The sequence below is a fragment of the Pogonomyrmex barbatus genome, unplaced genomic scaffold (assembly GCF_055798465.1).
Source record: "Pogonomyrmex barbatus isolate J1 unplaced genomic scaffold, ASM5579846v1 scaffold5, whole genome shotgun sequence".
Classification (NCBI taxonomy): Eukaryota; Metazoa; Arthropoda; class Insecta; order Hymenoptera; family Formicidae; genus Pogonomyrmex; species Pogonomyrmex barbatus.
In genome coordinates this window covers 7922836-7949879 of record NW_028297149.1, presented here as the reverse complement: position 1 = coordinate 7949879, position 27044 = coordinate 7922836, and the positions used below count along the sequence as shown (strand labels likewise).

Genomic DNA, 27044 nt, shown 5'->3' with positions numbered 1-27044 from the left:
TTCGAACGATTCTGGCTCGAGTACTTCGCCATCTTCGTCATTGGATATCTCGATTGCTCCCAGCCGAAGAGTTTCTGCGAGGAATAAGTCGGCTCCATTACTTCGCCGCGTGAAGCACTTTTCTTCCCCTTTTCTTTGCACGGATATAGTCCATGCTCCCCCCTCGAGGTCTATGGAAAACCACCTCCGCGGGCGACATGTTGGTATACGCGTCCCTGTTAATGGCTCCTCGTTCTCCAGCATACGTGCAAAGAAACGGGTGCGGCTGCATGGACATGTCTGTGTACCATCATGATAATTTGAAGGAAAAGACAGTAATATATGTGAAATAGTATGTCATGTAAATCGATTACCGTCCGAACTTTTTGTGAAAAATTTCATTAACATTAATATAACATTAATATAAATGCCTTTAAAGCTTTGAAATATTGATAGGAATTTAATTTTCAAATTAGGATAATAAATAAGAAATTTAATTATTTAATGATAACTCCCTTCATTATCGATGAATCTCTTTCTATTAGTGAGAATAACATTGGCGTTAGAACAGGCTATCTTGCACAAGAAGACGACACGCTTGGAGAAACGGCTCGAGGGATAAAGTGCAATAAAAAAGGGTCGGGGATCTTTTATGCATTTGAGAGGTGCGGCACGCGACACCCTAACCCTTCCAAGTCGCGATAGACTCATCAATTTCAAATCATTTCTCTCCCGCGACGTTATTTTCCTCTCTTTTTCCTATACGCATCTCGTTTACTCGCGACACCCCGTAGCTGTTACGCACCATCGTCCATCATCTGCCGAGGGCGCGAGTGCGCCGCCCTTTTGGCCCCCTGTCGATCTCCCTTTTTTCATGTTAGTAACAATCCGATGAACGGCAATTATTTTGGAATCTATCAGTTCCTTTTCGGGATTAAGTTCAAAAACGATTATGAGCTCATGATCGATCAGACATGTATCTGCCGTGGACATTTTAAGCACACAAGCATATATAACAGCATATATATATATATATATATATATATATATATATATATCGTGATATGTATATTAGTTAATAATAATATTAATAATAACACTTGTAATTATTTTATTTTCTTAGAAATGAAAAAATGCGTCCTGTACACGCAATGCCCGCATTGTCCGCATGATGTTTCATGGAATTTAAGACTTAAATATCAGTGATGGAACTCATGAATTATTGACGCAAATTCCCGGAAGTGTCTCGAAAAAGAATAATCGGTTATTTTATGCCAGAAGATTATCGTGGTTATGCACAAAACGCTCGTGGGTACGTTGCTTAACCGCGTTACACAGCAGATGAAGAATAAGAAAAAAAAAGGGAGAAGAAAGTGCTGTTGTCTGCTTCTCGGAAGTCTAATTGACCAATGCGTTTACCTTTCTTACGGTTCAATTGTATCACAATTTGCAGGTGTTAATGATACTTATTGCATATTTAAAAGATTATTGCATTATACATATATTAAACAAGATAATGTATGCAGTAAACTATATTGATTGTTGCTCCGCATTTTCTATGATGCTTATTGTTATGTAAATATACTTTAATTAAAAAATAGAAATCTTTATTCTTGAATCAATATATTAATTGTATTTAATATATTAATAGCAGAAATTTTGATATATTAGTTTTGATATATTAATTTTTGCTAATAAAAATGTTTATATAATATTCCTTATATTTTAAATTAAATTTTGAAAATTCTTTCAAAACCGCTGCGCATACAAAAATATCAGCATTTAAGTGTCTCGTATAACTACGTTCATTTTTAATGTTTCCTGCTTTTGACTTCTTGAAATATCATTAAATGTTCTCTCGTTTTGAAAGAGTCCAGTCGTTAAGAGAGCGCAAAAGTGAGAGCGAGAGAGAGAGAGAGAGAGAGAGAGAGAGAGAGAGAGAGAGAGAGAGAGAGAGAGAAACGACATCCCAACCCTTCCGCCCGGGTGGAGCAACTCTCATAATAAGAGAGAAGGTTCGTAACCACCACCACCACCACCCCCGCCGGTCTCAGTCGGCGGGGGTTCGTTGGACAAGGCGGTCGCCATGGAAACGGAAGATCAAGTGGGTTACCAGCGTGGCCCGCCGACGGGGTGCGACGGGGGTGGCTGTACGTCGGGGTGGGTTGATTTCTTCATAACGGCCGCCATTATCGCGCCCTCCGACCGTGCCTCTCGCTTCCTCATTATGTCCCAGGGTGGAGAGGAATATTCTTGTTTCAAAAATAATCGCCGTCGACCAGCTCGCGAATGGCGCCGTTTGTAATTGGAAAGTCTCGGCTCGCGTACACGAACTTCCTTCTCTTTCTCATTCCTCCTTCTCTTTCTTTCCCTCTCTCCTCCTCTCTCATTCTTTTTTCCGCGATGTTTCTCAGCTGGTTTCTTTTCTCTTCCGCCCAGAAAAGTTTCGAATTTAAAGTCCTACCTAATCCGCGGATTTTTCCGGAACGCGCGTAAAACCTGTTCTTGCGGTTCTTTTAACGTTATATTTGTGGATATATGGATGTATGTAAATGTTGGAAGCGCGTGTCCATGTAATGGAAGTTGATAGTTATGTAATTGCGTTTTTGCAAACCTGTGCTATGTAAGGTCTTTTTAAGATAGATATTTCTAAGATCTTCTTCCTTTTTTCCTGACATTATAAATATTTTATTATTTATGAAATTTGATCTTCAGAAATCGCGATTTTCCCTTCATAATGTATTCCTGTATCGATGCATATTTTCGCGTGTTAAGAATACTTGTCCGACCTTCTTTCGAGTAACGGCACTGAATTGGAGATTCTGAGATCACGTGCGGATACCGTATGGTCGCCCAATCAGCTTTCGGCGAGAGTACTTTGCCGCGATTTCTCATCACTATTCACACGCGCTGCAGGACGGCGTATGATTTTCCGTGGTGGTCGAGTATATGGGCACCAGCCGTAATGTTGGTCGGTCGACCGGAACGTGGTTTCCATATCGGTTATCGGCGTCGGGGTGGCGGTGCATACATATCGTCCGAGCGCGGGTTCTCAAAAATTGATGAGAGGGCTGGATCGCCGCGAAAACTAGATGTATCCAGGTGCCGCATCTCGTATTCATGGTGGTTTGCGTGGTGCAGGCGGAACCAGCGGATCGGGGAAAAAATGGAAAAATCAAGTATCACAACACAGGCAAATCGTCATATAAACGCAAAAAATTGAGTTCGGTCGCTATTAACATGGTATTTATTATGGAGATAATATTTCGTAAGGAGACGGATCTTCTTTGTTGTTTTAAATGCATCATAACAATACAATAATATGAATACAGTATGAATATAGTGTGACTGGCACATATTAATATACGGAAATATTATTTATTATATAGAATTTCAAGCGCTGGTATTCTTTAATAAATTTTTTTCTCGATGAAAGAGCTTCATATGTGGTATGTGTTGTATACATTGTATAGATTATTACGAATTTGATAATGTGTTATTTGATTAATGTGTGTTGATATAAATGTTTATATAAATGTTTATGTAAATAGAAGTTGTATACGAACAATTGTTTGCATTATTGTTGAATCATTAACTTTTGAGAAATAAATTCCTCATCATTGCTTCATATAGATTACTACGTGCTGAGATAAAAAAGGTCATCATCAAAAAACATAAAAAAAATAATTTATTACTAAATCAGTTTATTTTTAAAATAGTTATTTAATTGGAATGGAATTTTATTTTAACCCGTTTTATTTTAAAGATCGATATATCGATTACAATATATGGCCATACGTGACGAGATTGGCGTAGTTGTGCACAGCGTCCCTGTCGGAAAGCCACATCCATTAAAGCAAGGGGCCGGAGTGCGGTTAAACTACCGCAAAGCACCGAAATGTCAGCATTAATATTGCAACCGTCTCTTGCAACTGCCTGCTAGTGGTCGCTTCTATGCTTATTATACTTATTGTATTGTGCTATCGGACTTAAATATTAAAATCTCGTTTCGTCTACGGCACGTATACCTGCCATAACGACGTGCTAGATTGATCGAGTTTTATGAATTAATTGACTTATTCGAGGACATATTTCAAGATTTTATATCGGCGAATCATTTAACGAATTTTGTAAGATTGAATTGATTTAAAAGCTTTGAAGCTATTTAAATTTTCTAACATTTTCTTTAATAGGAAAGTTTGCTCATTCTTATTTCATCGCTCGTTATTCATCAACATCCGATGCGACTTAACTGATCGCGTTAAATGAAAAGGAAGAAGTCGATCCATCCAATCGAAAATCTTTGGCGAAACGAGATTGTAATTGCGAGATAATAGCGGACTCGACACGCTTCCGTCTTACGTCGGGCGCTTGACGAGCAGGCACCTGTCCATAGCATTCGATTTATCGACACAGGTGTGACATGTTGCAATGAATGAAGCTGATAATGGTGCGTGCATGAGTGCACCTCGCTTCAAGGTATATAAGCCTGCCCTTTATGAATACCGAGGTGCGGTGAATATCCGGGACGGTAGTCACAGACACGCGATTCCAGCCAGTGCGGACGTGTCGAATTAATAAGTGAAAAAGTGAGGGCCGACAACGTCGTGCCGTACTTCAGAATTAATGTACGGCCACGGAAATCTCAGCTGGTTGCGTGAAAAGAAATCGATTGCTCTGAGGAATGAGAAAAAAGCAAATCTGCCCTAGAAACAAGTACGTTTCTAGAGCAAATCCTGTGTATTTTGGTGCGTATGATGGTGTGTATTGTGCGAAGATTGCTCTATACAAATTACGAAATTTATAATTATGTGAAATTTATAATTATGTTAAAGTTACATGTTATACGTTTATACATATATATGTATTAAAATAGTGCTCCGCTTTTTACTGTATTTTTATATCTTTCTTGTGATTTCTTGTGTGCCTACAAGGAAAAGTGTTACATTGAAGCGGGAATTTATCAACTATTATTAAACTTTCAATATTTCATGAAGACCGTTTCGTGTCGCTTAAGACTGGCTTTACAACGCAAAATACATAATTTATACATAAATATCATGATTAATACACAAATATTACGCATAATTCTCATCTTATACGGCATGGAAACAGAGAAGAAGAGAGAAAGCAGTAGTAGGATCATATTCGTTCGCGTGATATGTGCAATGGGGCAAAAAGTGCATGTGCAAACCATAACTTCTTTACGGCTCTCCGGAGAGTCGTCGAACGACGAAGGTGCATCGTATTTATCCGCGTTCGTTCCTATTTAAAGGGATGGGTGGGCATCCTTTCGACAGCCGGTATTTCATTTTGACAAATCGTCGCGCTCGTTGATGTCTACCATTAAACGAGAATTTTGCGAAGCTTCTGTACTGGTATAAAAGAGCCACGCGAGTGCGAAAAGTCTTGACAAACATTAAAATATGTTGAAAAACTTGTAGCTATATTTTTCTATATATATATATATATATATATATATATATATATATATATATCGACAAAGTCTATGATGAAAATTAATGCACATGAATGCATAATTAGAGATAAAAAAATCAAATGCGCATGTCGTTTCTGAAAGGATCTTGTCATCAATGTTCTTCAATATCAGTCGAATCATCGATTGATCGTTCCTGGCTACTGATGAATTATGCATCGCACCTTCTCTCATGGTTCTTTTTTCTAAAAACTATAAGAATAATTGTTCCGAGCGATATTATACGAGCGCAAGAAAGAAGAAGAAGAGCTCGAGCTCCAGCTTATTCGCTCTAAGGTCACTCTTCATTTTTAATGCAAACGCGTACTAGTTTCTAGGAGTAGTCCTTCGCTTCGATAATGAAAACGATCTCGTTAAGGAACTCGCATTGTTCAGTGTAACGTCGACCTGGATATTTTAAAAGATATATAGACCGTCGGGTATAGCTGCAATATATAAATACAAAATAAAATCGAGCAAAGAAAACACATTATACTTTTAATTGCTACATCATTATTTATATACGCACATCTTGAAGAGCAAAGGAAATATTAAATACATAAAATATCAATCGGTATTAAGTTTGTTATGTGAATAACGCATTACAATCTTTCAATATGTATGATGATCCAAATGTGAAAGTCAAGACTGTAAAATCCTTCCTATCCTTTCTACTGCGGTAATATCTACGTGATATTACCGTATAGTTCTTACTCCCGCTACTATTTTCCACATAGTAGACGCGTATATCCGCCTATATTTGTGGCGGGTTATCCGGCGAGAGTATGTATTGAAATGTCGTCGTTCCGGGCAAATAAGACGGAGAAAAGGAAAGGTGGGATTATCTGAATACAGTCGTTTCAGGGGTGAGTTGCGACCCCCCAGGGGGTAGTAGGTGGTCGCCCCTGGGGTCTGCCGGACCCCCACGAACTCGTCCCTCTCGCCGTGTGACGTACGGTGGTCATCCTTGCGCCGAATTACCACCATCTTCCCTTTCTCGTTCTTCTTCGAGAAGGGTCCATCAAATAGATTATTTGAATATCGATCGATCGCATTTGCGGCGGGATAATAGTGTGCCGCCCTATTTTCGGGAAATTGCGATTGGCGAATGGCGCGACGCCCCGCCATGCGTCACGATGATCGCTTGCGTTTTAGCATAATTCGACCCGCAGCCTGATTGATAAATGCGACTCTGATGCTATCGCGACCGTCCAGCTCTCTTGATCCCCTCTGTTTTAATCAGAACAGATGTAGGTTTTCGCTGAGTAGAACTGCATGCTATTTGTAACACGACCGTAAAAAAAAAATATTGAAGAACATAAGAGACGATGTTTGGCAAAAATAAATTCGCATTTAAATAATATATATTTGATGTTAATTTAATTTATAATTTTTCTTATTAATTTTATTAACAAGAATAATAAATGTCATAAGAAATATATTATAGAGTACCGATTATCTTTTATACTGCTCTACTAAGATTTTTTGATGATTATTTCTTATATTATTTTATTTATATTTTTTACTATACAATTTTTATATATTTAATTTAAATAAAATAAGTAAAAATGAAAAAACAATTTTCAAAGATATAATTCAATGTTATCGTCATTGTATTTCTCCATCAAGGCTGTTATCTTTAAATATATATATAAGTATTAATATAATTTAAATAAAAGTACTTGCTAATTCAATTGAAACAAGAAATTCGGTATCGCGTACATCACTCTTACGGAAAATGAGTGATTTGTTTTTTAATCGGCTTATAGCACAACATCGCTAACGAGGACCCGATCACGTTTTTTGTTTTAGGTAGCGACGCACTCGGCCGAATCGATAAAGAGCCAGACTCGCCGGAATCCATACAAGGTGAGTTTTGTCGCTTGCCATCCATGTTCTTGATATGATTAACGTAAGATATCATTTAACTTTCGTTTACAGTGAACAGTAATTTTCGTGCAAAAATATAGTAGCAAAATGATGATAAATAAGAAAGAACGTTACATTTTGATAAAGGAATCCACACCGCCAATTTTTCGAATATTTCTTTTTTTCATCTAAAATACTAAAATTAATTAAATTATTAAATTAAATTGAAATTAATTATTGCTATCTTAAGATCTTGATTTAGATCAGTTTAACTTTAATTTATGCAATATAACTTTTACATAAATATGTATTATATTCGGAAATTCTAAATTCTTAAAAATTATATAAGAATATTATTTGACAGTAATAATGCATATAATATATGAAATAATTAAATGTGAAAAAATAATAACTTTTTACATAGAAGCGACGGATTTTCTCATAAAATATAGCATTTGCGAATTTTTGTATCTGTGAACAATTTTTCATTATTCCGAGATGTCAACTAATCTTTTCCATGTAAAATATATAAATAAACTAACTGTGTTTTAATACTTTTAAACGAATTATTATACTTAGTCAATTGTACAGCAATTCATCATATTCCTTGAGAAATTCTTTCGTAGTACATGACCAGTTTTTCAACTTTGGGAAAATATCCATATGCATCTATCAGAAGATGGATTTTTCCTGAGGATCATAAAAAGATTACCAAAAGCCCTTTGAAGGATAGGAAGGTTTGTCCAAAGACTGAATTGCCGACAGTTTTCAGAAAAATTCAGTTCTTTCAGGACTTTTTTACGGTTTACAAAGTAGAACGAAGTGCTAAAAATGCAAATAGCAACTTGCCTCATACGATACCTACTAAATATAATAAAAAAAAGAATCACGTGCAAATTTCTAATGTTATATTGTACCGTGGGAAAGTTTCGGTTAGAGCTGCGTGACCATTGTAGCAAATAGAAATTCGAGGGAATCAATCGGCCATATTATATATCCTATATAATTTTGTTTATGGATTCCACAGAGCCGAAAATTTATATATAATAATTATTTATTAATTATAACAAATTTATATTATTTTATAAAATTTTAGAATTATATAGTTTATCATAAAACGTACATTTTGCATGAGCATGAAAGTATTAGATCGCAATTAATATAGTAAATACACTGTCACATTTAAAATATGGCCTGTCGATTAGATTATCGCGTGTTCGACAAAACAAACTTTTGTATAATAAACTTAATAAGGAGAATCGTTAGTTCCATGAACGTGCGTTTCAAGAACAACGGGGCAAACTTGAAGGGTGTCACGCGTCACGAGATCTGTCATGTATCGTTGTTCGCAGAAAGCTCGATAATGAGGAAGATGACAGAACAGAACGAATGCCGCCAAATGGCTGCATCTGCAAAACTAAGAAACTTGATGCGCGTTTAAGCTACAATGTAATCCTGTAGACACTCTTGTAATTATCAATACATAACGGCCACGCAAAACTCTTGTTATCATATTAATCTTTTATTATTTGATAAATATTAAGAGAGTACGATATATCATTCCTAATATTAACGTTATTTATATATTAAAACTAATTAATTGATTACGAGAGAAATAAAATACATGATTGTCATTAGGGAAAAAACGTTGATTCAAAGCTCAAACGAGACAACAAGCTAACTATGATTCTCGAGAGTTAAAATGAAATAGGCGAATGAACAGAAACTAACAAAGGTAGAAAGCTAGCTGACAAAAAATCCGCGGTTGGACCGGCCTCTCGGAAATGCCGAACCGGTCGTAAACAGAGGGCTCGCGCCCCTTCGCGAACGATGCTTCTCGTAGAAGTATCACAACGAAAAGAACGGGCAAGTCGAACGAAGAAGGAAAAAAGAAACGATCGGTAAATAGAAACATGGTACGAGAGGCGAGGACGAGATCCGATAGAACCCGGCCGGAGGGAGTGAAGGGGATGGGATGAAGGACATCGTCGCCGACCTGTGTTTTACTTTATAGCATTTAGTCCGTTGTTTGTCTTATTGCTATTAGCCTCCGTCAATTAGTAATTGCATTTTTAATGCCGATTCCGTGAATCGGGTCCACCGACTCGGCAGCTCGACGCGGGCAGCGCGGGGGCCCCAACCTTGGTGGTTTGCGAGCCCGGACGAACGTCTTAGTGGGGAGAAGCTGTGTCGGTCGGTAGGCACTGGTCGCTGCTGCCAGGAAGGGGGCATGTCATTAGGAGTCATTAATATCGCGGACCTCTGTAATTTAACACACTTCCGATCGCCTAGCGCCGCCACCACCACCACCACCATCACCACCACCCGCTCCATTTTTCTCCCTTGTCTTCGCGTCTTTCGAACGTTTCGCGACCGCTCGCCCTGCGGCCACCACATCAGGGTCCACCTTGTATTCCTTTTTGCGCTTTCCTGCGAATCACCATGTCAGACAGAACGAACTGTCGATGAAACATTGCATCACGGCGTGTTAGTCATGTCATTTCGCGTAGTAGTCAGTGACTCTCAAAAAAAAAACATTTTTGAAAAATATTGTGGAAAAATTTTTAATAAGTCGCATGCGTTTTCCGAAATTTATCGCGAATATTTCATATTTAGTTTAAGATAGCTTAAGTCTGATTACTAATAAAATCATAAGATGAATCACAAGATTTTACATAAAGATAAATCTTATGTTATTATAAATCTTTAATTCTTCAACAGCGATTGAAAGATATATTAATATTAATCCAAAAAAATAGTTTGCCGCTTATTACATGGTTAATTATTAATGTTAGATTATTCATACGCTTATATATATAAGCGCTATGTACTCAAGACGCAATTATGTCTTATTAAGCCGTCACAGTGAGATGTAGTGCTCAGCCGATACGTGTCCGATTACGAAATCATGTCCGAGCGGATACAGTCGCTTAGTAATGCAGCTGCGATTAATATGATCCGCGGATGCTAATCGAGCTTCTAATCGTTTATTCTCGCATCGTACCAGCACACCTGTTCGACCGATATGGTCAGACTAGGGATTCTTTTAACGTCGACTTCTGCAAGATCTTTTGAGCGGTCACGTTACTCATCATACTTTCTAATGTGCTAGCAGAAGCTTTTTATTTTCATAACGAAATGATGTCAGTTGCCATTAACTTCGAGTCAAAGAAATCGCTTTGATCTATGAAATCAAAGAGAGAGCAAGTCGTCACAATACTTATTTTATTCAGTTTCAGCGAACATCTAATGATATCTTCTTGAACTTCTTGAATATAATAAAAGAAATGTAAAAGAATTTTTCAAATACTCTTTAAGCTATAATAATTTTTTATTATGTTATAAATTGTTATGAAAATTAATATCTACATAAATGCATAATGATCATTAATGCTATTAACGCTATTAACGCTATTAAAATGATTATTTCTTATAATAATTACTGAAATATTATAATTTTTTCATATTTTGTGAATAAGCTGAGAACGGTTCGTAATGTCACTGATTTCAAAGCATTTGAAAAATTGTCTTTGCATTTATTTTGAATTAAAGTAAAGGACGAAAATCGAAATAATGATGGAAATCCTGAAGGGCTGAATGGGGATCGATTTTGACATGCAAACGATTTTCGCGATAAACTCGCTTGAAGACTGTTCATTCATGCAGGCACGGACGATAGTATATCTTCCTAGTGACTTTGTTATTCAAAACACTCGTTGGGCCGAAGCGACTGTGGAAAATCGCTTTTGAATGTTAAAATGTTTTTCTAACTTTTTTGTAGAAATTCTATCTTTCATATTTTGCGTCCAGTCTAAAGACTGGCATAAATGTCTAAGTTCATACTAACTCGTAATAATCTGATTCTAATTGTTTGAAATTTGTTTATTTTATATTTTATTAACAAATTTATAATTAATTATTATCCGGAAAAGTTATACTTTTTATTTAATCCTATTAATATTCTTTTCATTACATTTCCCTTTTTTTACTATATTTTTCTTGTTAGGATAAAATTAAGTTATCCAGCAGTTTAAACTATATTCTTTGTTTTTAATAATTTATAAAAATATATTTGAGAAATTATAGTGATAATTATTATAATTAATAAAAATTTTCTGTTTAAAAAATCACGCTTTTGGGAAGCTGTATCGAAGAGTTATATCTTAAGATATATTTCGATCGAGTTAGTTTGCTTTGTTATTCGGATCGAAGGGACGTGGTCTTCTTTTGAATATAGAGAAGCCTTTCCCTTCAAGCTTTTCGGGATTCATGTGTCACGATCGCAGCTAGAACGGAGCAAATTCAAATTTCGCGATGGGATTTCTTGAGGATTTTCAGATTTTTATCGTTGATATTCATCGGTGAATATCTTGCAAGTGAAATATGTTAATTCCGCTAGAATACTGACTGCAGTATTGATTTCTTTATACTTGCCCACATTGTTTATTGGCATACATTTGCAAAAATGTATACGTACATATTGACCAAGCGTTATTAACATTACGCAATATAGAAAATCGATTTCGAATATTTTGTCTATTATTTTTATAACTCCATATACAAAGCTATGAATCGCATAATTTTAATTAAGTTTAAATGTTTAAAAAAATCTGGAAAATTACATGTTGTTTAATAAAACTTGGAAAATCATATATATAACAAAATATCTTTTAAGTATCTTACATAAGAATACGCGACTCGTTCGTGTGAGGTGCAAGTTGGGATACGTGTATACGTCGTTAGAGGTCTAATCGCGTAAGTGGAAATGAAAACGAGTACAGCGATCCTTTCTAAGAACGAAGGATTGTAGGACGAAGATGAGCGTACTCGCGGATGAAGAACCGAGCAACGGATTCGCGAAGCAAACGGGCTCGACGAGATGTTTTCTCCCTCGGCCGGTGTGCATTTCTCACGACTCGAGAACGACTTCCGTCCTTCGTTCTTGTTCCCTCTCAGAGAACGAGCAAACAGTCCGATTCGGTCGCGGGGAGATTAATTCGCTCGCCTACACTCCGAAAAATTAAGGGAGCGCCACGGAGAAGAAGCCGTGAGAAATTGTACAGTCGATGAAGAGAAGAGGCGTTATTTATATGAAAATAGCGTTGATCGACGAGTGGGTGTCGACGCAATTGTCCTTACACGCGGCGCTAGAAAGGGAACCAAAGAAAGAGACTAGCAATTAGCAATTTAACCAATAACTCTGCAATTGGTGATTCCATTAATGGGACGGCCGTTCCCACACAAGACGGAGTGTTTTTCACCGTTTTTCTGGCGCAGAATTGCTCCCCTTTCGCGAAACCGCGTAATTGCCTCGTGAACGTGCAATTATTGCATTAACGATTAGTATTTCTCTTGCGGTTACTCATAGGATTATCGATAGTGTCTGTTTCGTACACATTTGATTTTATGCGGCACATACAACATGTAACACTAAGATTAATTCTCAAGTTTTTTAAAGGTATTTACGTTGCTTTAATATCTTTTCTTGATATTGTATTGTTGGTCTGTTATTTGTGATGTGAAAAGAAACTTGTTAACCTGAAAATTATAAATAAGCAATCAATCTTGTGAAAAAATTAAAAAGATTTTAAACATTTTGCCTTTTTATTGCTTGCACAATGCACTACTGTTATAGAAAGTAAAAAAAAAATTCTGTTTTCATTCATTTCAGGGCTTGCAATAAATCTAGTCTAGAATTTTTAAGATAAAAGAGGTATAGTTTCCGAAACCATGCAGTTTTTATTTCTCTAACCGTGCAGTTTTTTTTTTGGTGAAGAAATGTAAAATTTTACGAGTTACAATTTAAAAGTGAAAGTATAGACAATGTCAGAGAAAGTGTTTAGAACCTCTAACGGTATGATTTTGACAATTTTTTTCGTCAAAGTGAATGTGTGAATTTAATGGAAACCGAAACTATGACTTTGGTCATATATTTTCGGGTCACGCTAAAAAAGCCTGACTCGGAAAATTCTATGCGTTTTAAAAAGTTAGATCTCCATTGTTCATGACGATAAAGGGAGGAAGAGCAATTAAAAGAGCCGAAAGGTGCACATGACCATAGAAAATGAACCGTTAATAAATTCGTGCTCTGCCAGTGGGCGGACCAATTGACTACCAATAGCGCGCGAGTTGTATCCCACGCAGTCGATTATACATTAATTAAATAATCAATATTTATTAAGTTTATTATTGAACATGATCGCGCGAGTCCGAGCATTAATTCGATTGTGCGTCCGCGCGGTAAAGTTAGGCGTATTCCGCTTAATAGGTGCCATATTGTTCATAACGATGTAATAAATATGAACATGAGCAAATGAAGACAATAAATTATCGAACGCCCCCACTGTCAGCACCGAGTGTTTCTGGCTCATGTATCTTTCTAGCCTTTCTACTTGACTTTCTCATTTACTATCTTTTATCCTTTATTTTCTATCAGTTTTATAAATGTTTCGTAATTTTAAATTTATGTCTGCAATTGCAAATTACTATTTATATTTAAAATATAAATAGTAATTTGCAATTGCAGACATAAATTATATATATAAAATAATTCAATGTAATATAATACTTAGGTATTTATGACATCTTTTACAATGATGATTTTTTTATTAAATTTATGAAATAATGAGTAATTATAGATTAAATGGCGGAAGAATTCAGACTCCCCATATAATACCGGAAGTAACAACTTAACTACTGAATGGCCGTTTAAATGCGGTTTCAACCCCTCGATACAATCTACAATTCTCAACCCCAGCCATGCTTCCGCCTTTCCTTCCTCCTCGCTTATTATAATCAATTAGCGCCACGTTATCTACCAGCACGCGATTGTACAGATTGTCGATATACGTATATACTTGTCGAGGGGTGCAACCCTCGTAGTTTTTTATACCACACATTCGTGGGGGTGGACCTGCAACAGGCTGATGAGTAGCAAAATCTTTCAGGTCTCTTTTTTACTTGCCTTCTTGTCTTTTGAAACATGTAATATATACATATAAGTAAGTGTCTTGTATTTAGCATTATACGCATTACATATTTGAGTCGATAAATGTTATCTAATTTTTAATCATAAAATACAATAAATCTAACGTCATTTATACAAAAGAATACTCCATAAGGTTATTTTTGAAAAGAGATTATCTAAAAGTCATAATGCTATATGAAAAAAAGAATTACCACTTAAAACATAAATTATTTTGTACTTCCGAATATTTCTGTAACTGTGTATTCGTAACGTGGGCTCTCGGATCAGTCTCTATCAATGGAGGAATTAATGACATTGAGAGTATCGTAAGGAAGAATTCTCTCTCTCCTCCCCCGAGGATAACGTAACGACGAATGGATTAAATTGCGCGAGAAATACGAGACGACGCGCGTTTATCTTAAGCACGAAATTGTATGAGTCAGCTGACACACGGGAACCTAGTCTCTACAAGCTACGGTATGTACGAGTCGTCGCCCGTAGGTCTCGTTTACTCTCGCGGTAAGGGTGTATCCACCGGCAAACAGGAAAGAGTGCGTACAAGGGAGCAGAAGGAGAGAAAGAGAGAGAGAGAGACAAAGAGAGTGACGAAGGCAGCGCCTATCGCTCTTTCCGCGCCTTTCCTCGAAGATCTTTTACGCTTCTGCAGAAACCCGATAGCCCCGTCAGCCATTAAGCCAGAGTCGTGCCCGGTGAAAGGTTGGTAGGGAGGGCGAAGGGCGAGAACCAAGTCGGTAACAATCGGAGAGGAAAGAGAGAGAAGTTCACTCCTCGCCGGCGCGTGGAGAAAAGAGGGTAGTAAAGTACAGAGGGGTTCCGGAAAAGGAAGAAAAAGGCGCATATACCTCTGCGTGTGCGTAGCTGCCTGCTCTACGAACTTCGCGATCGTCATCTCGCGAGTGCGTTAACATCGACGCAGGTATTGTTGTGTAACCGTTAAAAGATGGATACGATTTTTCTTTTTTTGTATATTATCAAGCAATTCTTGGAATTCTATTGGTGATCTTCGCGTTAAGTCTATAATTTTTTCGTCAGCGTATATTTCAAATGTATTTACACAATTATGATTCCTTGAAAAATAGTAGGAGAGAGAAAATGTATGAATTTGATAATAATATTCAAAATTATTATTTTATAGTTCAAACAATTATTTTATAGTTAAAAATTAAAAAAAAAATGTATATATAAAACACATTCCGAATGTCCAGATTTTGATGCTATAGAACTCATCGATTTTGCTGAATTTCACACGATAAGAATAACTTGTAAAGAAATCGTTTCTAGATTTAGAAAAACGAATTTTTAACTCTGTCATACGGATATACAGAAACGCGAAGCTAGTGAGAACAGTTACGAAGATCTAACGACTGGAACGTTGGTCGTTTAACCGAGAGAAACGGTCGATGAGACTATTCTATTGCTATGTAATTGTTATTTGCAGAGGAACAGTGGCCGTGTCTAGACGCCGGTAATTGTGGCAAAAGGACAAAAGACGATACGCGCAGGTAAACGTCACCGTTATGTCGTTACCGAGACGATCAGCTCCGGACCAGAATCTATCGTCGTCGTCGTCGTCAAAGTGGCGAGACGGAATAATTAAATCCATTACGACCGCCCAATTTTGATCGTCTTAGAGGCTGCGCCAAAGCTCATAATTAATTTAATCGTTCAACCAAGTTTCGTTAATAAAGAGAGGATGAATATAAAAAAATAGAAGAATAAAAGACAGATAGTTATAAATATTCAGAATGGGAAAATGAATGTATATTTGTATGTTGTGAGAAAAGTTTTATCCATCTTCTCTCATTAATCTATTGTATTAAATGTATAAAGTCAGAAAAGTGCTTTATTATCCACATATTTATATATAACTATATCGACACATCTCTATTATTTCAATTTACTTCAAAAAACGGTCTTATTCGTAAACGTAATGAAAACTTGAATGTAGGTTAATATTAATAGATTTACGATGTATTAGTATCCACAAAGGATGCAATTTTCTCCGTTCTAATTTTTATTCCCAACGTTTCGGAGCGGAACTGTTTTAATAACGAGTCTAATTACATGTGATACACATTGATATTGTTCAGCAACAGAGTGTAACAGATTAAAATAGACTTTTCAAAAAACGTAATATTAAAATAATGATGATGAAGCATTTTCAAGTAATACTATTATTATCTGGAATTATTCGTAAAAATTGAAAGACATTGAGCTTTTATTACATATAATTGCTAACATCACTAGAAAATTCACATCTATTGTTATTTTGCAAAATGTTGCATCGAATTAAATTGATGAATAGAAGAGGAGGCAATTCTGAAAAATGATGCTATTCTGTAACATTATTTTCAAGAAAGACACAGTGTGCGCGTCCACATCGAGCAACGATCGGCATAGGATTATTAAAAAGAAACTTCTGCGGGAGCTTGATAAGCCATGGGGTATTTCACACTCGAACAGGTCTTGTATCGACCGGGGCGTTAATGTAGCGTTATTTAACTTGGTTAGATGGTCTCCCCTCGACTGGACGCTCGCTCGACTCGCGGAGAACCCCTGGAAAAATCTGGGGGTGCTCGCCGTCCCGTGAAAACACGCGGGGGCAGTGACACGCATAAAATAGCCAACTATTTCGCTTATGGCACGTCAGGTGGTAGATGATCACGAGCTGAAAGTTGCTCTTCGTTCATTGCCCTTTTACCACAATTTAAATTTAGGGGTTGAAAAATTATATCATTTTGAATACAAACGTAGACGTTACCAACATACAGACATGTGATTATAATATATAACATTTATCTAATATTAAATAAAATTTCTTATATAGATATTGCTATATAGATATTGCTAAAATAATTTTTCCATAAATGTAATTTCATGTGAAAATATAACGCGTCTTATGCAATTTTTATATTTACTGCCCAAGAAATGTAGCGGTCGGTGCCACTTTAAGAACGTCGATAAATTCTCATTCTCATTCTCACGGAGGATGAATATCGATTCGGTACGTAGCACGTGCCAAAAGGCAATATCTGGCGAATATGTTAAGGAAGTCGCATACATCGGGGTCAGTACAGCGTGAAAATAGAATGTAAAGTGCTCGCAGGCTTCCCCATTTGTGCGGACCGGTCGCGGGGCAGTCTTAGGCGCAATAGGGCGGTTTCCGCAGGGGGTTGGTTTGACGTGTATGACGTGCCGGCCACGTGACTGGCCTACCAAGTCGACAATCACTGCCCCGAACTACGCAGGACGAATCTTAAGTACAGGATATTCAAATAATCTCAACGTTGCCTTCTCACTCTTTTTTTTCGAAAAACGGCCAAGAATTCACAGCTCTGATGATAATCCCAATATTATTATGTGACACTTATATTTAAATAAAATTTACATTAATATAATATCATCAATATAATTGAAAGCGAAATTATGTAAATACTGTCATCTTTCAGAAAGAAAACTGCAATTTCCTGCGCGCTTAGTATATGTCACCCCCCATTTCCAACGATTTAAAATTCTATTGTTCGCGACTTGAAAAAAAGATCCAGAAATCAAATTTCCCAATACGTGGGAAGGTTGCTCGTAAGAGAGTGGTCAGCATACAGGTCTACCGCACCATACATCACTGCCAGTCGAGAAGCAAAGGGTGCCGATGCGAAATGGTGTCGAGGTATCGTCGAGGAACTTACCCTCCCCGGTAACATTCTCTTTTGTATGCATAGTTTCATTTCCTTATCGGAAATTTAGAAATCGACGAAACATAGCGAAGCCGGAACGATTTCCTGGTTATATCATACTGCAATTTCTACGGAGTCTCTAACTGATCTTGATGAAATGATCTTTTATCATCAAAATTAAAATGCGATTTTATATGCAAAACTTTACCAAGTTGATTCATTTAAAACTTGTAGAAAGTATAGTTTTTCTTTTTCTTCTCATTTGCTTCTTTTTTTAAACGCACCTTTCTTATAAATTAAAAATATCGTAAAATTTTTGGAACTTGTAAAATTATTAAAGCTTTTAGGACCTTCAGATCAATTGCCAAATGTTCTACCTATCTGCATCCGGCTGCGTTTGATCGAGCAGCACGTGTCGAAGGGCCCGCACATTGCCTCCGTCTAACGGTATGGCCGCGTTGATGATGACGAGCGATGACGGCGGCAGCCTAACTGTTATCCGGCCGACTGTTTACCGATCCTCGCATCTGCCGCGCGATCGGCTATTTCGTTTTCATCGCGCTGCAACCGCGGCATGCGTCCGAGCATCTCTCGCTGCTTACCTGACCCTTAATTTGGGGTTTCGCCGATACAAGCTTTGGACAACAATGATCATCGTCGAATTTCGTCGATCAATAGCTTCAGGCCCATGCTCGCTATGAGCTCCGAAAACAGACGAAATAAATTAGATTCCACTCGCCAGCGGAATCCGTAATACTCAGAGATTCGTTGCGCGCGCGACATTAGCGAGCTTCTTATAAATAGTTTCTCATATAGATATGGATAATTAGAAAATTAATTAAGAATAAATCTACTTACTTATCAGGATCAATCGTATGAACCATCATAGGATTAGTTTTAAAATCATCATTAATTTATTTCTTTTAATGTATGCGTTCAACTAAACAAGTTGAAAATTGTGATAAAAAAATAATAAATATAGTTTATTATACATAGAAGTATAATTAAATAGTGATTAATATAACTAAACCATAACTAAAAATGAAAAAATAAAAATGAAAATAAAAGAAAAAAAAATTAATGACTAAATTTTAAAAATTTTAAATGTGTTAATTCGAGAAAGTTAATGAATAAAATCGTATTTTTCCATGGAATAAAAGTCACACGTTGCGCGTAATGCTTAAGAATCCTATTGAGTATGCAAGTTGTTTGGCATCCGTACATCTTGTCGCGTCTTATTAAGAACGCATATGTGCGCGTGCGTAAAAAAGACACAAGAGTAAAGGGGGAGGAAGGGAGGAGGATGGCCACGTGCCTCCGGTAGCACGCGATCAACCTAACGGTTTTAGACTCACCCCACACACACACACACGCCGCGCTCGGAAACCAGTCCACCCCTTCTCTCGTCACCCTTGCCGAGCCGCCGGGCAATGCCGGTTCAAAACACGCCAGACGAAACACTGTTATTCTATTGGCTCCGGTATCTATCCCCTCACATGGTGCCCTCCCCTTTGATACGCTTCTCTCGTCATCTACACTCTCGTCGCGGTAACTGCCACGATTTTCGGCACAACATCCGGACAATACTTGTGCGACTTGTAGTTTCCCGCTACAAATCCTGATAAATCTTTAAGCGTGATGTTCACACACGAAAATTTTTCAAGATATTTTTGGAACCAACTGCATGCTCATCTCTTTTATGGTCATCTGTTACTTTCTGACAATTTATGTGAGATTTTAGAATATTTTATATAATCGCGAGAATATTAGTTTTTCATGTATATACTTGGTACTATTCTGTGTATCCGTTGTAAAGAATTCCCAAATCACAATACGCCATTTTTACATGAAACAGTCATAAAGCCTCGCTTTAAAATGCTCAAGGTAACGATGTAGAAACCGATCAGATCTGATCTGTTATGTCGGACGTTTTCTCGCAGTAGTCTCGGGTCTCGCTCTGAATGAAAACCGAGGCCCGGCCAAGCATAATCGAATGACGTAAGGCCCTAATAAAATCGTAAGTTGGTTGACAGGCGGTGCATATACCTCGAGAATAATACTCAGAGAATTCCTCCCCCGTAACCCGGGCTGGGTTGCATTGTCGTTGCCTTACGTAAGAATGGCGACGAAGAAACGATGCGGAGGGCAGATGCTGCTTAGACATTCGGTCGCGTTGCTACACGACCGAGAAAGAAGAACGGCTGGGAGGAGAGGAACCCGGCTCTAATGTGATCTGCCATCTTAGAGGGGTGCGTGTCTTGCTAAGATGCGAGTAAATCGGGAAAAAGGAACTGTATAACGATGAGAAACATCTATTTGTTATTGTCATTTTGCTGCATAAAAAAAGATTCAAGTAATTGCAATATTTGCGATATTTAAACCAAAAAAGTTAATATAATGTCGAATAATGTATGAGATTGTTAATAAATTTTTTAAATTATATTAAATAAAAGTGCATTCTCTAGTAATTGTAATTGAAATATTTCATATTAATTGAATTTTGCTTAAATGCCTATTAATACCTAGATTTATTATTTTTAATTGATTTATTTTTAATTGGAAAGTAAATTCCATTTTCTTTTTCATTGACTGAAAAGAAACGGCGGGCAATGGTGCGGCAAACTCGGCGTTAGTGCGTAAAAATTTTTTTTGGCCCTGGCAGCAATGTATTCCGAGAATCGTGATTCCGATATGCCGTAAATTTATTCTTGAGAAATAGAAACGTAATTATAATAACCGTCATGAAAGCATTAAAGCAATCAGTTATGCGAGAATTCTTAGATTCGTGAAAACAATAAATCTAATTCAATGCAAAAGTTAAGAATTCTTATAGTCAAGAAACATTAATTTCATTGAAGAACATTATTTTTTATTTTATAAAAATGATTAATTACGGTTTAACAAAAATATATAAATCATAGTTAAATTTACATATAATTTTATTATATCAATTGACACAACAAAATTATGAAAAATTTGAAATTATGAATAGAGCAATTTGATTGAAAAATTACCGAGAAACAAAAAGAAATGAAGAAACAAAGAGTAAGGAATTAGATAAATTGCCGACGAAGAGCAACAGTAATCGCGAATTCGCGGGTGGATCGAGAATGTATAAGAGAGGGCGAGGGGGATGAATCGGAGGGAGAATGCAGGACGCAACCGCGAAATCGGACTGAGCCGTGAAAATAACGATTTCTCTTTTGTGATGCGTTCCGTGTACGTTAAAGCGAGAAGGGCCGGTTTCAGTAGGAGGGATTCATCATCGGGTCCGCGTGACTCGCCGATATTTTTCCCGGGACGCGTCTCGAGAATCGATATTTTATGTAGATCGCGCGGAAAGAGCAGCACGCCCTCGTCGTCGGTGGCTATTCTCGCCTTGGCGAACAAAAACACTCTGAATCTGAGAACGAATGGAAGAACGAGAGTGAATAGGAGAAAAAGGGACGAAGGGAATATCTGGAAAGGAAGATGAACAGAGAGAGGCTGCCGCTTAGGAAGGAATTCTCGTTGCACGGTGCTGTAGCCAGAATTCATCCAGAAAATGGAACTTTTTCATAGCGATTCCTCGCTCGCGAGTGGAGAAAGCGTCTGTCGCTATTCATCGGCCGACTCTACCAATTTAGATAGGAATGTATACGCTACTGTTCGATAAAATCAGAACATGATGAAGGAATCGATTCATGTTACTTAATATTACGTGAATGACTTTAATATCTGATTTATGATAAATGACTCTATTTTGAATTTGTTGATTAAATGTGTATTAAAAACTTATTGTATGATCTGTAAGAAAAACTTTTAATTTATAAAAAATAAAGTGTCATTTCGGAGAGAAATAATATTACGGTTTTATATATATTTGTTATTAATAATAAATATTATAACTTGAACGTTAATTAGCAATAATGTTAAGAGTTGTACCTCGGTAGCTTTAGAATTTATCAACTTCCTGATCTTATCGAATATAACGCACGCGGCTTTACATGTCTGTTCAGACTTTGATTCGATAAATTAGTTCTGGGAAACTTTATTTCTGATGGATACAATGAACGGTAACATATACTTTAGATGTTGATTTGTATGGATATCAGAGAATATACTGCTCATATCGTGCTGCTTCGTATTGTATGCATTTCTTGTATTATAATCCTGATTAGTTAAGAATTAGTTATTCATACTAAAACATGTAATAATGCGAAAAACTTGTTATACTAGAAATTATCTTTGTTACAATGTACTTGTACTAATATTTAATTTAACGAGCAAGCACGATATTTCAATTTTTGTAATTAAATCTCCGACAAAAATTTGCAAAATTTTTTCTCTCGTATTATCTATATAATTTTTATAAAATTATTATAAAATTATCGTTTTTAAAGCCATGCATATTTATCTCGACATACGAAGAATATCATATCATTATATCGCCAATGAATTGTCTAACTTGATTTTCCGATCTAAGAAGTAGTATCAGATTGTCACGATTAATTTCATTATCCTTTTCTCGTCAGGCTAATGATGATAAGTTCTACAAAAAGTGCATAATCTTCGGTAGCCCTCAGGTGCAGCCCTATTGTGCATCGTTTTATCACCTGACGGACGTGACTCGCACGCTTCTGATCCTGGAAGTTGCTCGTGCTCGGATCGTCGGCCACGTAGTTCTCGCCGTGGGTCACGCGAGGAGCATTCGCTCTCTTGAGGGACGAAGGCGAAGGTCGCTGCGGCGCGGCCTCGCATCCTCGACCTCTCGTAGGAACGGCACGTAACACGAGGGCTGCATCCACAGCTGTACCCTCCCCGCCGCCGACGCCGCCATGTGTATCATCGCTTGCGTTTGTACGATTCTCGACGACGGTGTTTTCGACTCGGTGTTCGTGCGAGTGTGCGTGGGTGATGGATAGACGGTTACCGTGTCACTCGTGCAAAGCGCTAAACGGAGTTGAATGGTTCGAAATTGCATGGGCGACTGCATTGTGACCACGTCGACGGCACAATGGACGGCCGCGCGATGAGCGCGCGAGTATGCGTTCGCTGGTGTGTATGCAGATGCGGCACAAAGAGATGTCGAGGATCTATCGGGAGATAACGATCTTCCAGATGAGCGACATTCTTTCGTATGGCTCGATATCGAATCGACGTCGCTCAAGATCGGCGGGTGGAGCGACGCGCTGAATGATCGCTCCTTTCATCCGATTGTAGTCTCGCAAGTGTGAATTTGTTATTAGTTTGGAATTAATAGCGAAATTGTTATACTTCATTTTTACTTTTTTAGTCGCGGGAGAAGTAACGTCATCAGATTTTTGTAGGAAGAATAGTATCGTGTGTTTAAGAACGACATATCTCGACCAATTTACATAATTTCTATTTGAAACTAAATAACTTTTCAAAATTCTTTTATAAAAATTATATTTTTCAGAAAATTTCTCTTGAAAATTTTTTTCTTTTTGTCTGTCTCTTTTCTTACTGGTGCAGCTTTATACAAAGATTTGAAGACGTTAAAAATCCGTTAATATTCACATCCTCGTCTCACTTGTATTCGTACACTTTCTCCTTCGTAGATACGAGTGATGTATCTGCCCTAAACAAAATCTATCACGACTATTCGTTGGCTTTTTTTTAAACCATTACATGTGATTCGCCAAGAACGAAGCGTCGTTACTTGCGAACCAGCTGAAAAAAAAAAACGGAAAAAAACCGTCGCTTCCTCTCGTTTTTTCTCTTTTTCTTTTCTACTGTCTCTGTGTGCACATGTTTTTATATATGATTTTTCATACGTGTGTATGTTACAAAGAAATAAAACCAATTGGCGGTAGTTTCATTCGCGAATCACTCTCTCTTTCTCTGTTATCAAAAACGTCGCACCTGGTACATAATACCGTCATCTTTAACGCGTCGTTCATCGTAACGTACAAAGGAGAGCAAGGGTAGAGTCGAAACCGACAGAAATCGCCCCAAAATCTTAGACCCCTTTTTTATCTCCCCACTCTCTCAGCCGACTTTCCCGTTTGCGAAGAGTTTCGGAGGGGCTCAGAGATTCTCACGGAAAAAAGCGTAATTTTCGGTGAAAAAAGGGAGGGACGATGCAAATTCGTGGATGAAAAAGGAAAGCCCTGTGTGAGTCGCGTATGTACCTGCCGCAACATCCTGCACGCTGGAAAGGACGAGGAGTACGAGGAGTAATAGATCGCGCGAACGAAAGAAGGGCTCGGGATACACTCGGGAGGGGTAGAACGTGCCGGGCGAAGCGAAATTTTATAGGGAATCCACACCAATACCATGCGTATACGTCAGTTTCCTGGAGGTATCCTACCTGACCTGTTGCGTCTTTTTTCTCCCTTTTTTTTTACGATTTTGGGGGAATCCTCCCATCAGGTAACGCAGATGGAGAAGCGAAAATCGGATCGGAGTCCCTGAAAAGTGGTGCCGCGTTCTCGCAAGATATATTCACAGGATTTTGAATTCCTTTACTCTTCTTCCTCTACGCTTTTAACACTCCTATAACGATCGTTCCCTGATCCCAGTAGTCTCTCGACGGATCCGAAAGACTCGTCCCCACCTGCGCCCGCGGCAGTGCGTTATAAAAACGCTCGCGCGAACGTTTATCTCCATTTTCGGTTTCTCTCCTCAGCTTTTATCCTAGAATTGGAAGTCGATGGGAAAGCAGTACGAGAAGAGCGGTTCCAAATGGCTAAGCGACTTCTACTTTTTGGCATGACCCTCATCTCTTCAACGTAGCCTTCAACATCGCGGTTTTCGACTTTTCCCACAAGAATGCGAGAGAATAGCCTCTTCTGTGTCTTTAGTTACGGTTGATTGTTCGTTTTAGTTTACGTGTTTTTACGTTCACCTCATACTGCGAAATACAGTTAAAAGATCTAGTGAAGGAAATATATAGATCAAATGGTTGAGATAATAGCGAAATAAAAGTTCCGTAATATCATTAATGAATATTATTTTCATCAATTCTTTAAATATAAATTTTACATAATTACATATTATATTTTCGCATAATCATAAGTAAACATGACACATTTGCATTTACATGAATATTACTATGTTTATATCTATATCTGTATCACACAAATTTAAAAAATATTTTTAAAAAGAATTCTTGCTTATTTTCTTTTTTTAAATAATACAATAAGATATATAAAAATACTTTTATCTTTTCAAATATATTTGTACATTATTACAAGCCTATTACATATAAGTCTGTATGATAAACTCAATTTATTTAAATATTTTTTTAAATAATAGGAAATTTTTCTATTTCTTTATTATATTTTTCATTGTACAGAGAGTATATATAAAAAAAATTCTAAAGATCATTGATTCCAATATCATACGAAAAGTCGTTGGTACGATAGCAGTCCCGAAGCAGACACGTTGGATAAATCCCCCTTCAAACTAATATATCGGCGTATCGAAATAATTATTAAAAATCATGCAAGCCAATCACGACGCATAAGTCCGTCTTCTTTGAATCAGGAAATCGGTTCCGTGCCATTATCCAATAACCCCGGCGCGAGTGAAACGAAGGAGGTTCTCGGTAAAGGGGTGGTGAGGGAGAGAGCAGTCATAAGATACGATGATGGATGCTCGTGAAGGGTTGCTGTTGTCGAGTAGGGAGAGAGGATACGCCAAAAGGGCAAAAGGGTTCCTTTCAACCAATCGGCCTGACGTAACTGATGCGCCCAACCAATCCCGGGGCCCGACAGGGCCATGTAGTAGTGGGGAAGATTGGCGCGTCCTTAGGGGCACGGTTTCGTTGCGTCATTCTGACATTCGCTCTGTATCGGTCGACGAAGACTAATACTGTCGTAGTGACCTTCAGAACTCAAGACGACCTCCGACAAACTTGCTCCTTTAAATATACTTACTCAATTCTCGCACTCAACGTGAGGTCAATTATCGAAGTTGCGTAAATATTAATGAGGTGTTAACAAGCAATAATTTAAACGCATCGATTCCAAGTCTCGCAAATTTAACTTATTTTCGTGTTTAATCGTCAATTGTTATTGAGCGAATAAAAGTGGAAAATCAATACGTTTGTCTTTGGATCGGAGTGTACAATTTTTTCCGTCTCGATGTCTTCCAAAGCGGGATGAAATCGCGCCGATCGATAGATCGTCGTGGGATCGCCGAGCGCGATCCTTTTCACTTTCGCGCGAGAAATCGAACATCGTGCTGAACCTCAAGAAACGTCCCAATGTAGGGACGACGAACGGAATAGACGAAGCTATGATGGTCTTCCTGGAAGAATCCAGGATGATCTTCGCGGACATGCGTCTTCATGCCACCAGCACGCCAACCAGCACGCGATATCATCATCATCAGAAATACAGAGCGCAGAACAACAACGATTGTACGAAAATAGCGCGATTTTTTCGGATAAATTTGACGATTAGCTTAATATGAATTTTAACATTTCTTATAAACATACGTATTTTAAATTTGAGAGCTATATCACGTTAATATCATCTGCTGCATCTTGAGAGTATAATAAAAATAAAGATGTAAAGATTTACAAGCTATAAAAAATATGAATTAAACGAATATTTAAATTGAGATTCTGTTTGTTGCAGATGCAGACTTACAAGGCGATGTCGATGGTCCTGAACTCAGCGGAGATGACAGGAGTATCGCAAGTGACATTCAAGATGCCACTGAAGCACATCTTGATAATGATTCCATGGATTCGGACAGGGAAGCTCTCAATCTGGTGAATAAATATTTTAATCTAATTTTATTCTGATTTATTTCTTTTATTTATATCCGCGTTTATGATTTTTTTTCTAATTAATATTAAAAATATTTTATCGATTTTTTATAAAAATGTATACTTATTAAAGTTTATTTACTTATTTATAATTATTAATTTATAATTATTATATGATTTTATATAATTTTATAAATTATGTAAAATTTATACTATCCAATATATTTTATATATTTGCGATTGCAATTAGAAGACAAAAAAACTGTCAATAGTACTGCTATGTATTACTGCATGCTAATGATTGTTGGAAAGTACATGAAAAGTATTGAAAAGAGA

General features: G+C 37.3%; 1 protein-coding gene across 2 annotated transcripts in view; it reads left to right on the top strand.

Moving 5' to 3' along the window:
• LOC105427207 (uncharacterized) overlaps window positions 1-27044 on the top strand; it is a 122805-nt gene that overhangs the window by 86269 nt on the left and 9492 nt on the right. For both annotated transcript variants that reach the window (XM_025218302.2, XM_011638862.3), the window contains exons 4-5: window positions 7268-7324; window positions 26575-26711. In XM_025218302.2, the coding sequence (XP_025074087.2) occupies window positions 7268-7324; window positions 26575-26711 (194 nt within the window). The remainder of the gene's footprint in view (window positions 1-7267; window positions 7325-26574; window positions 26712-27044) is intronic.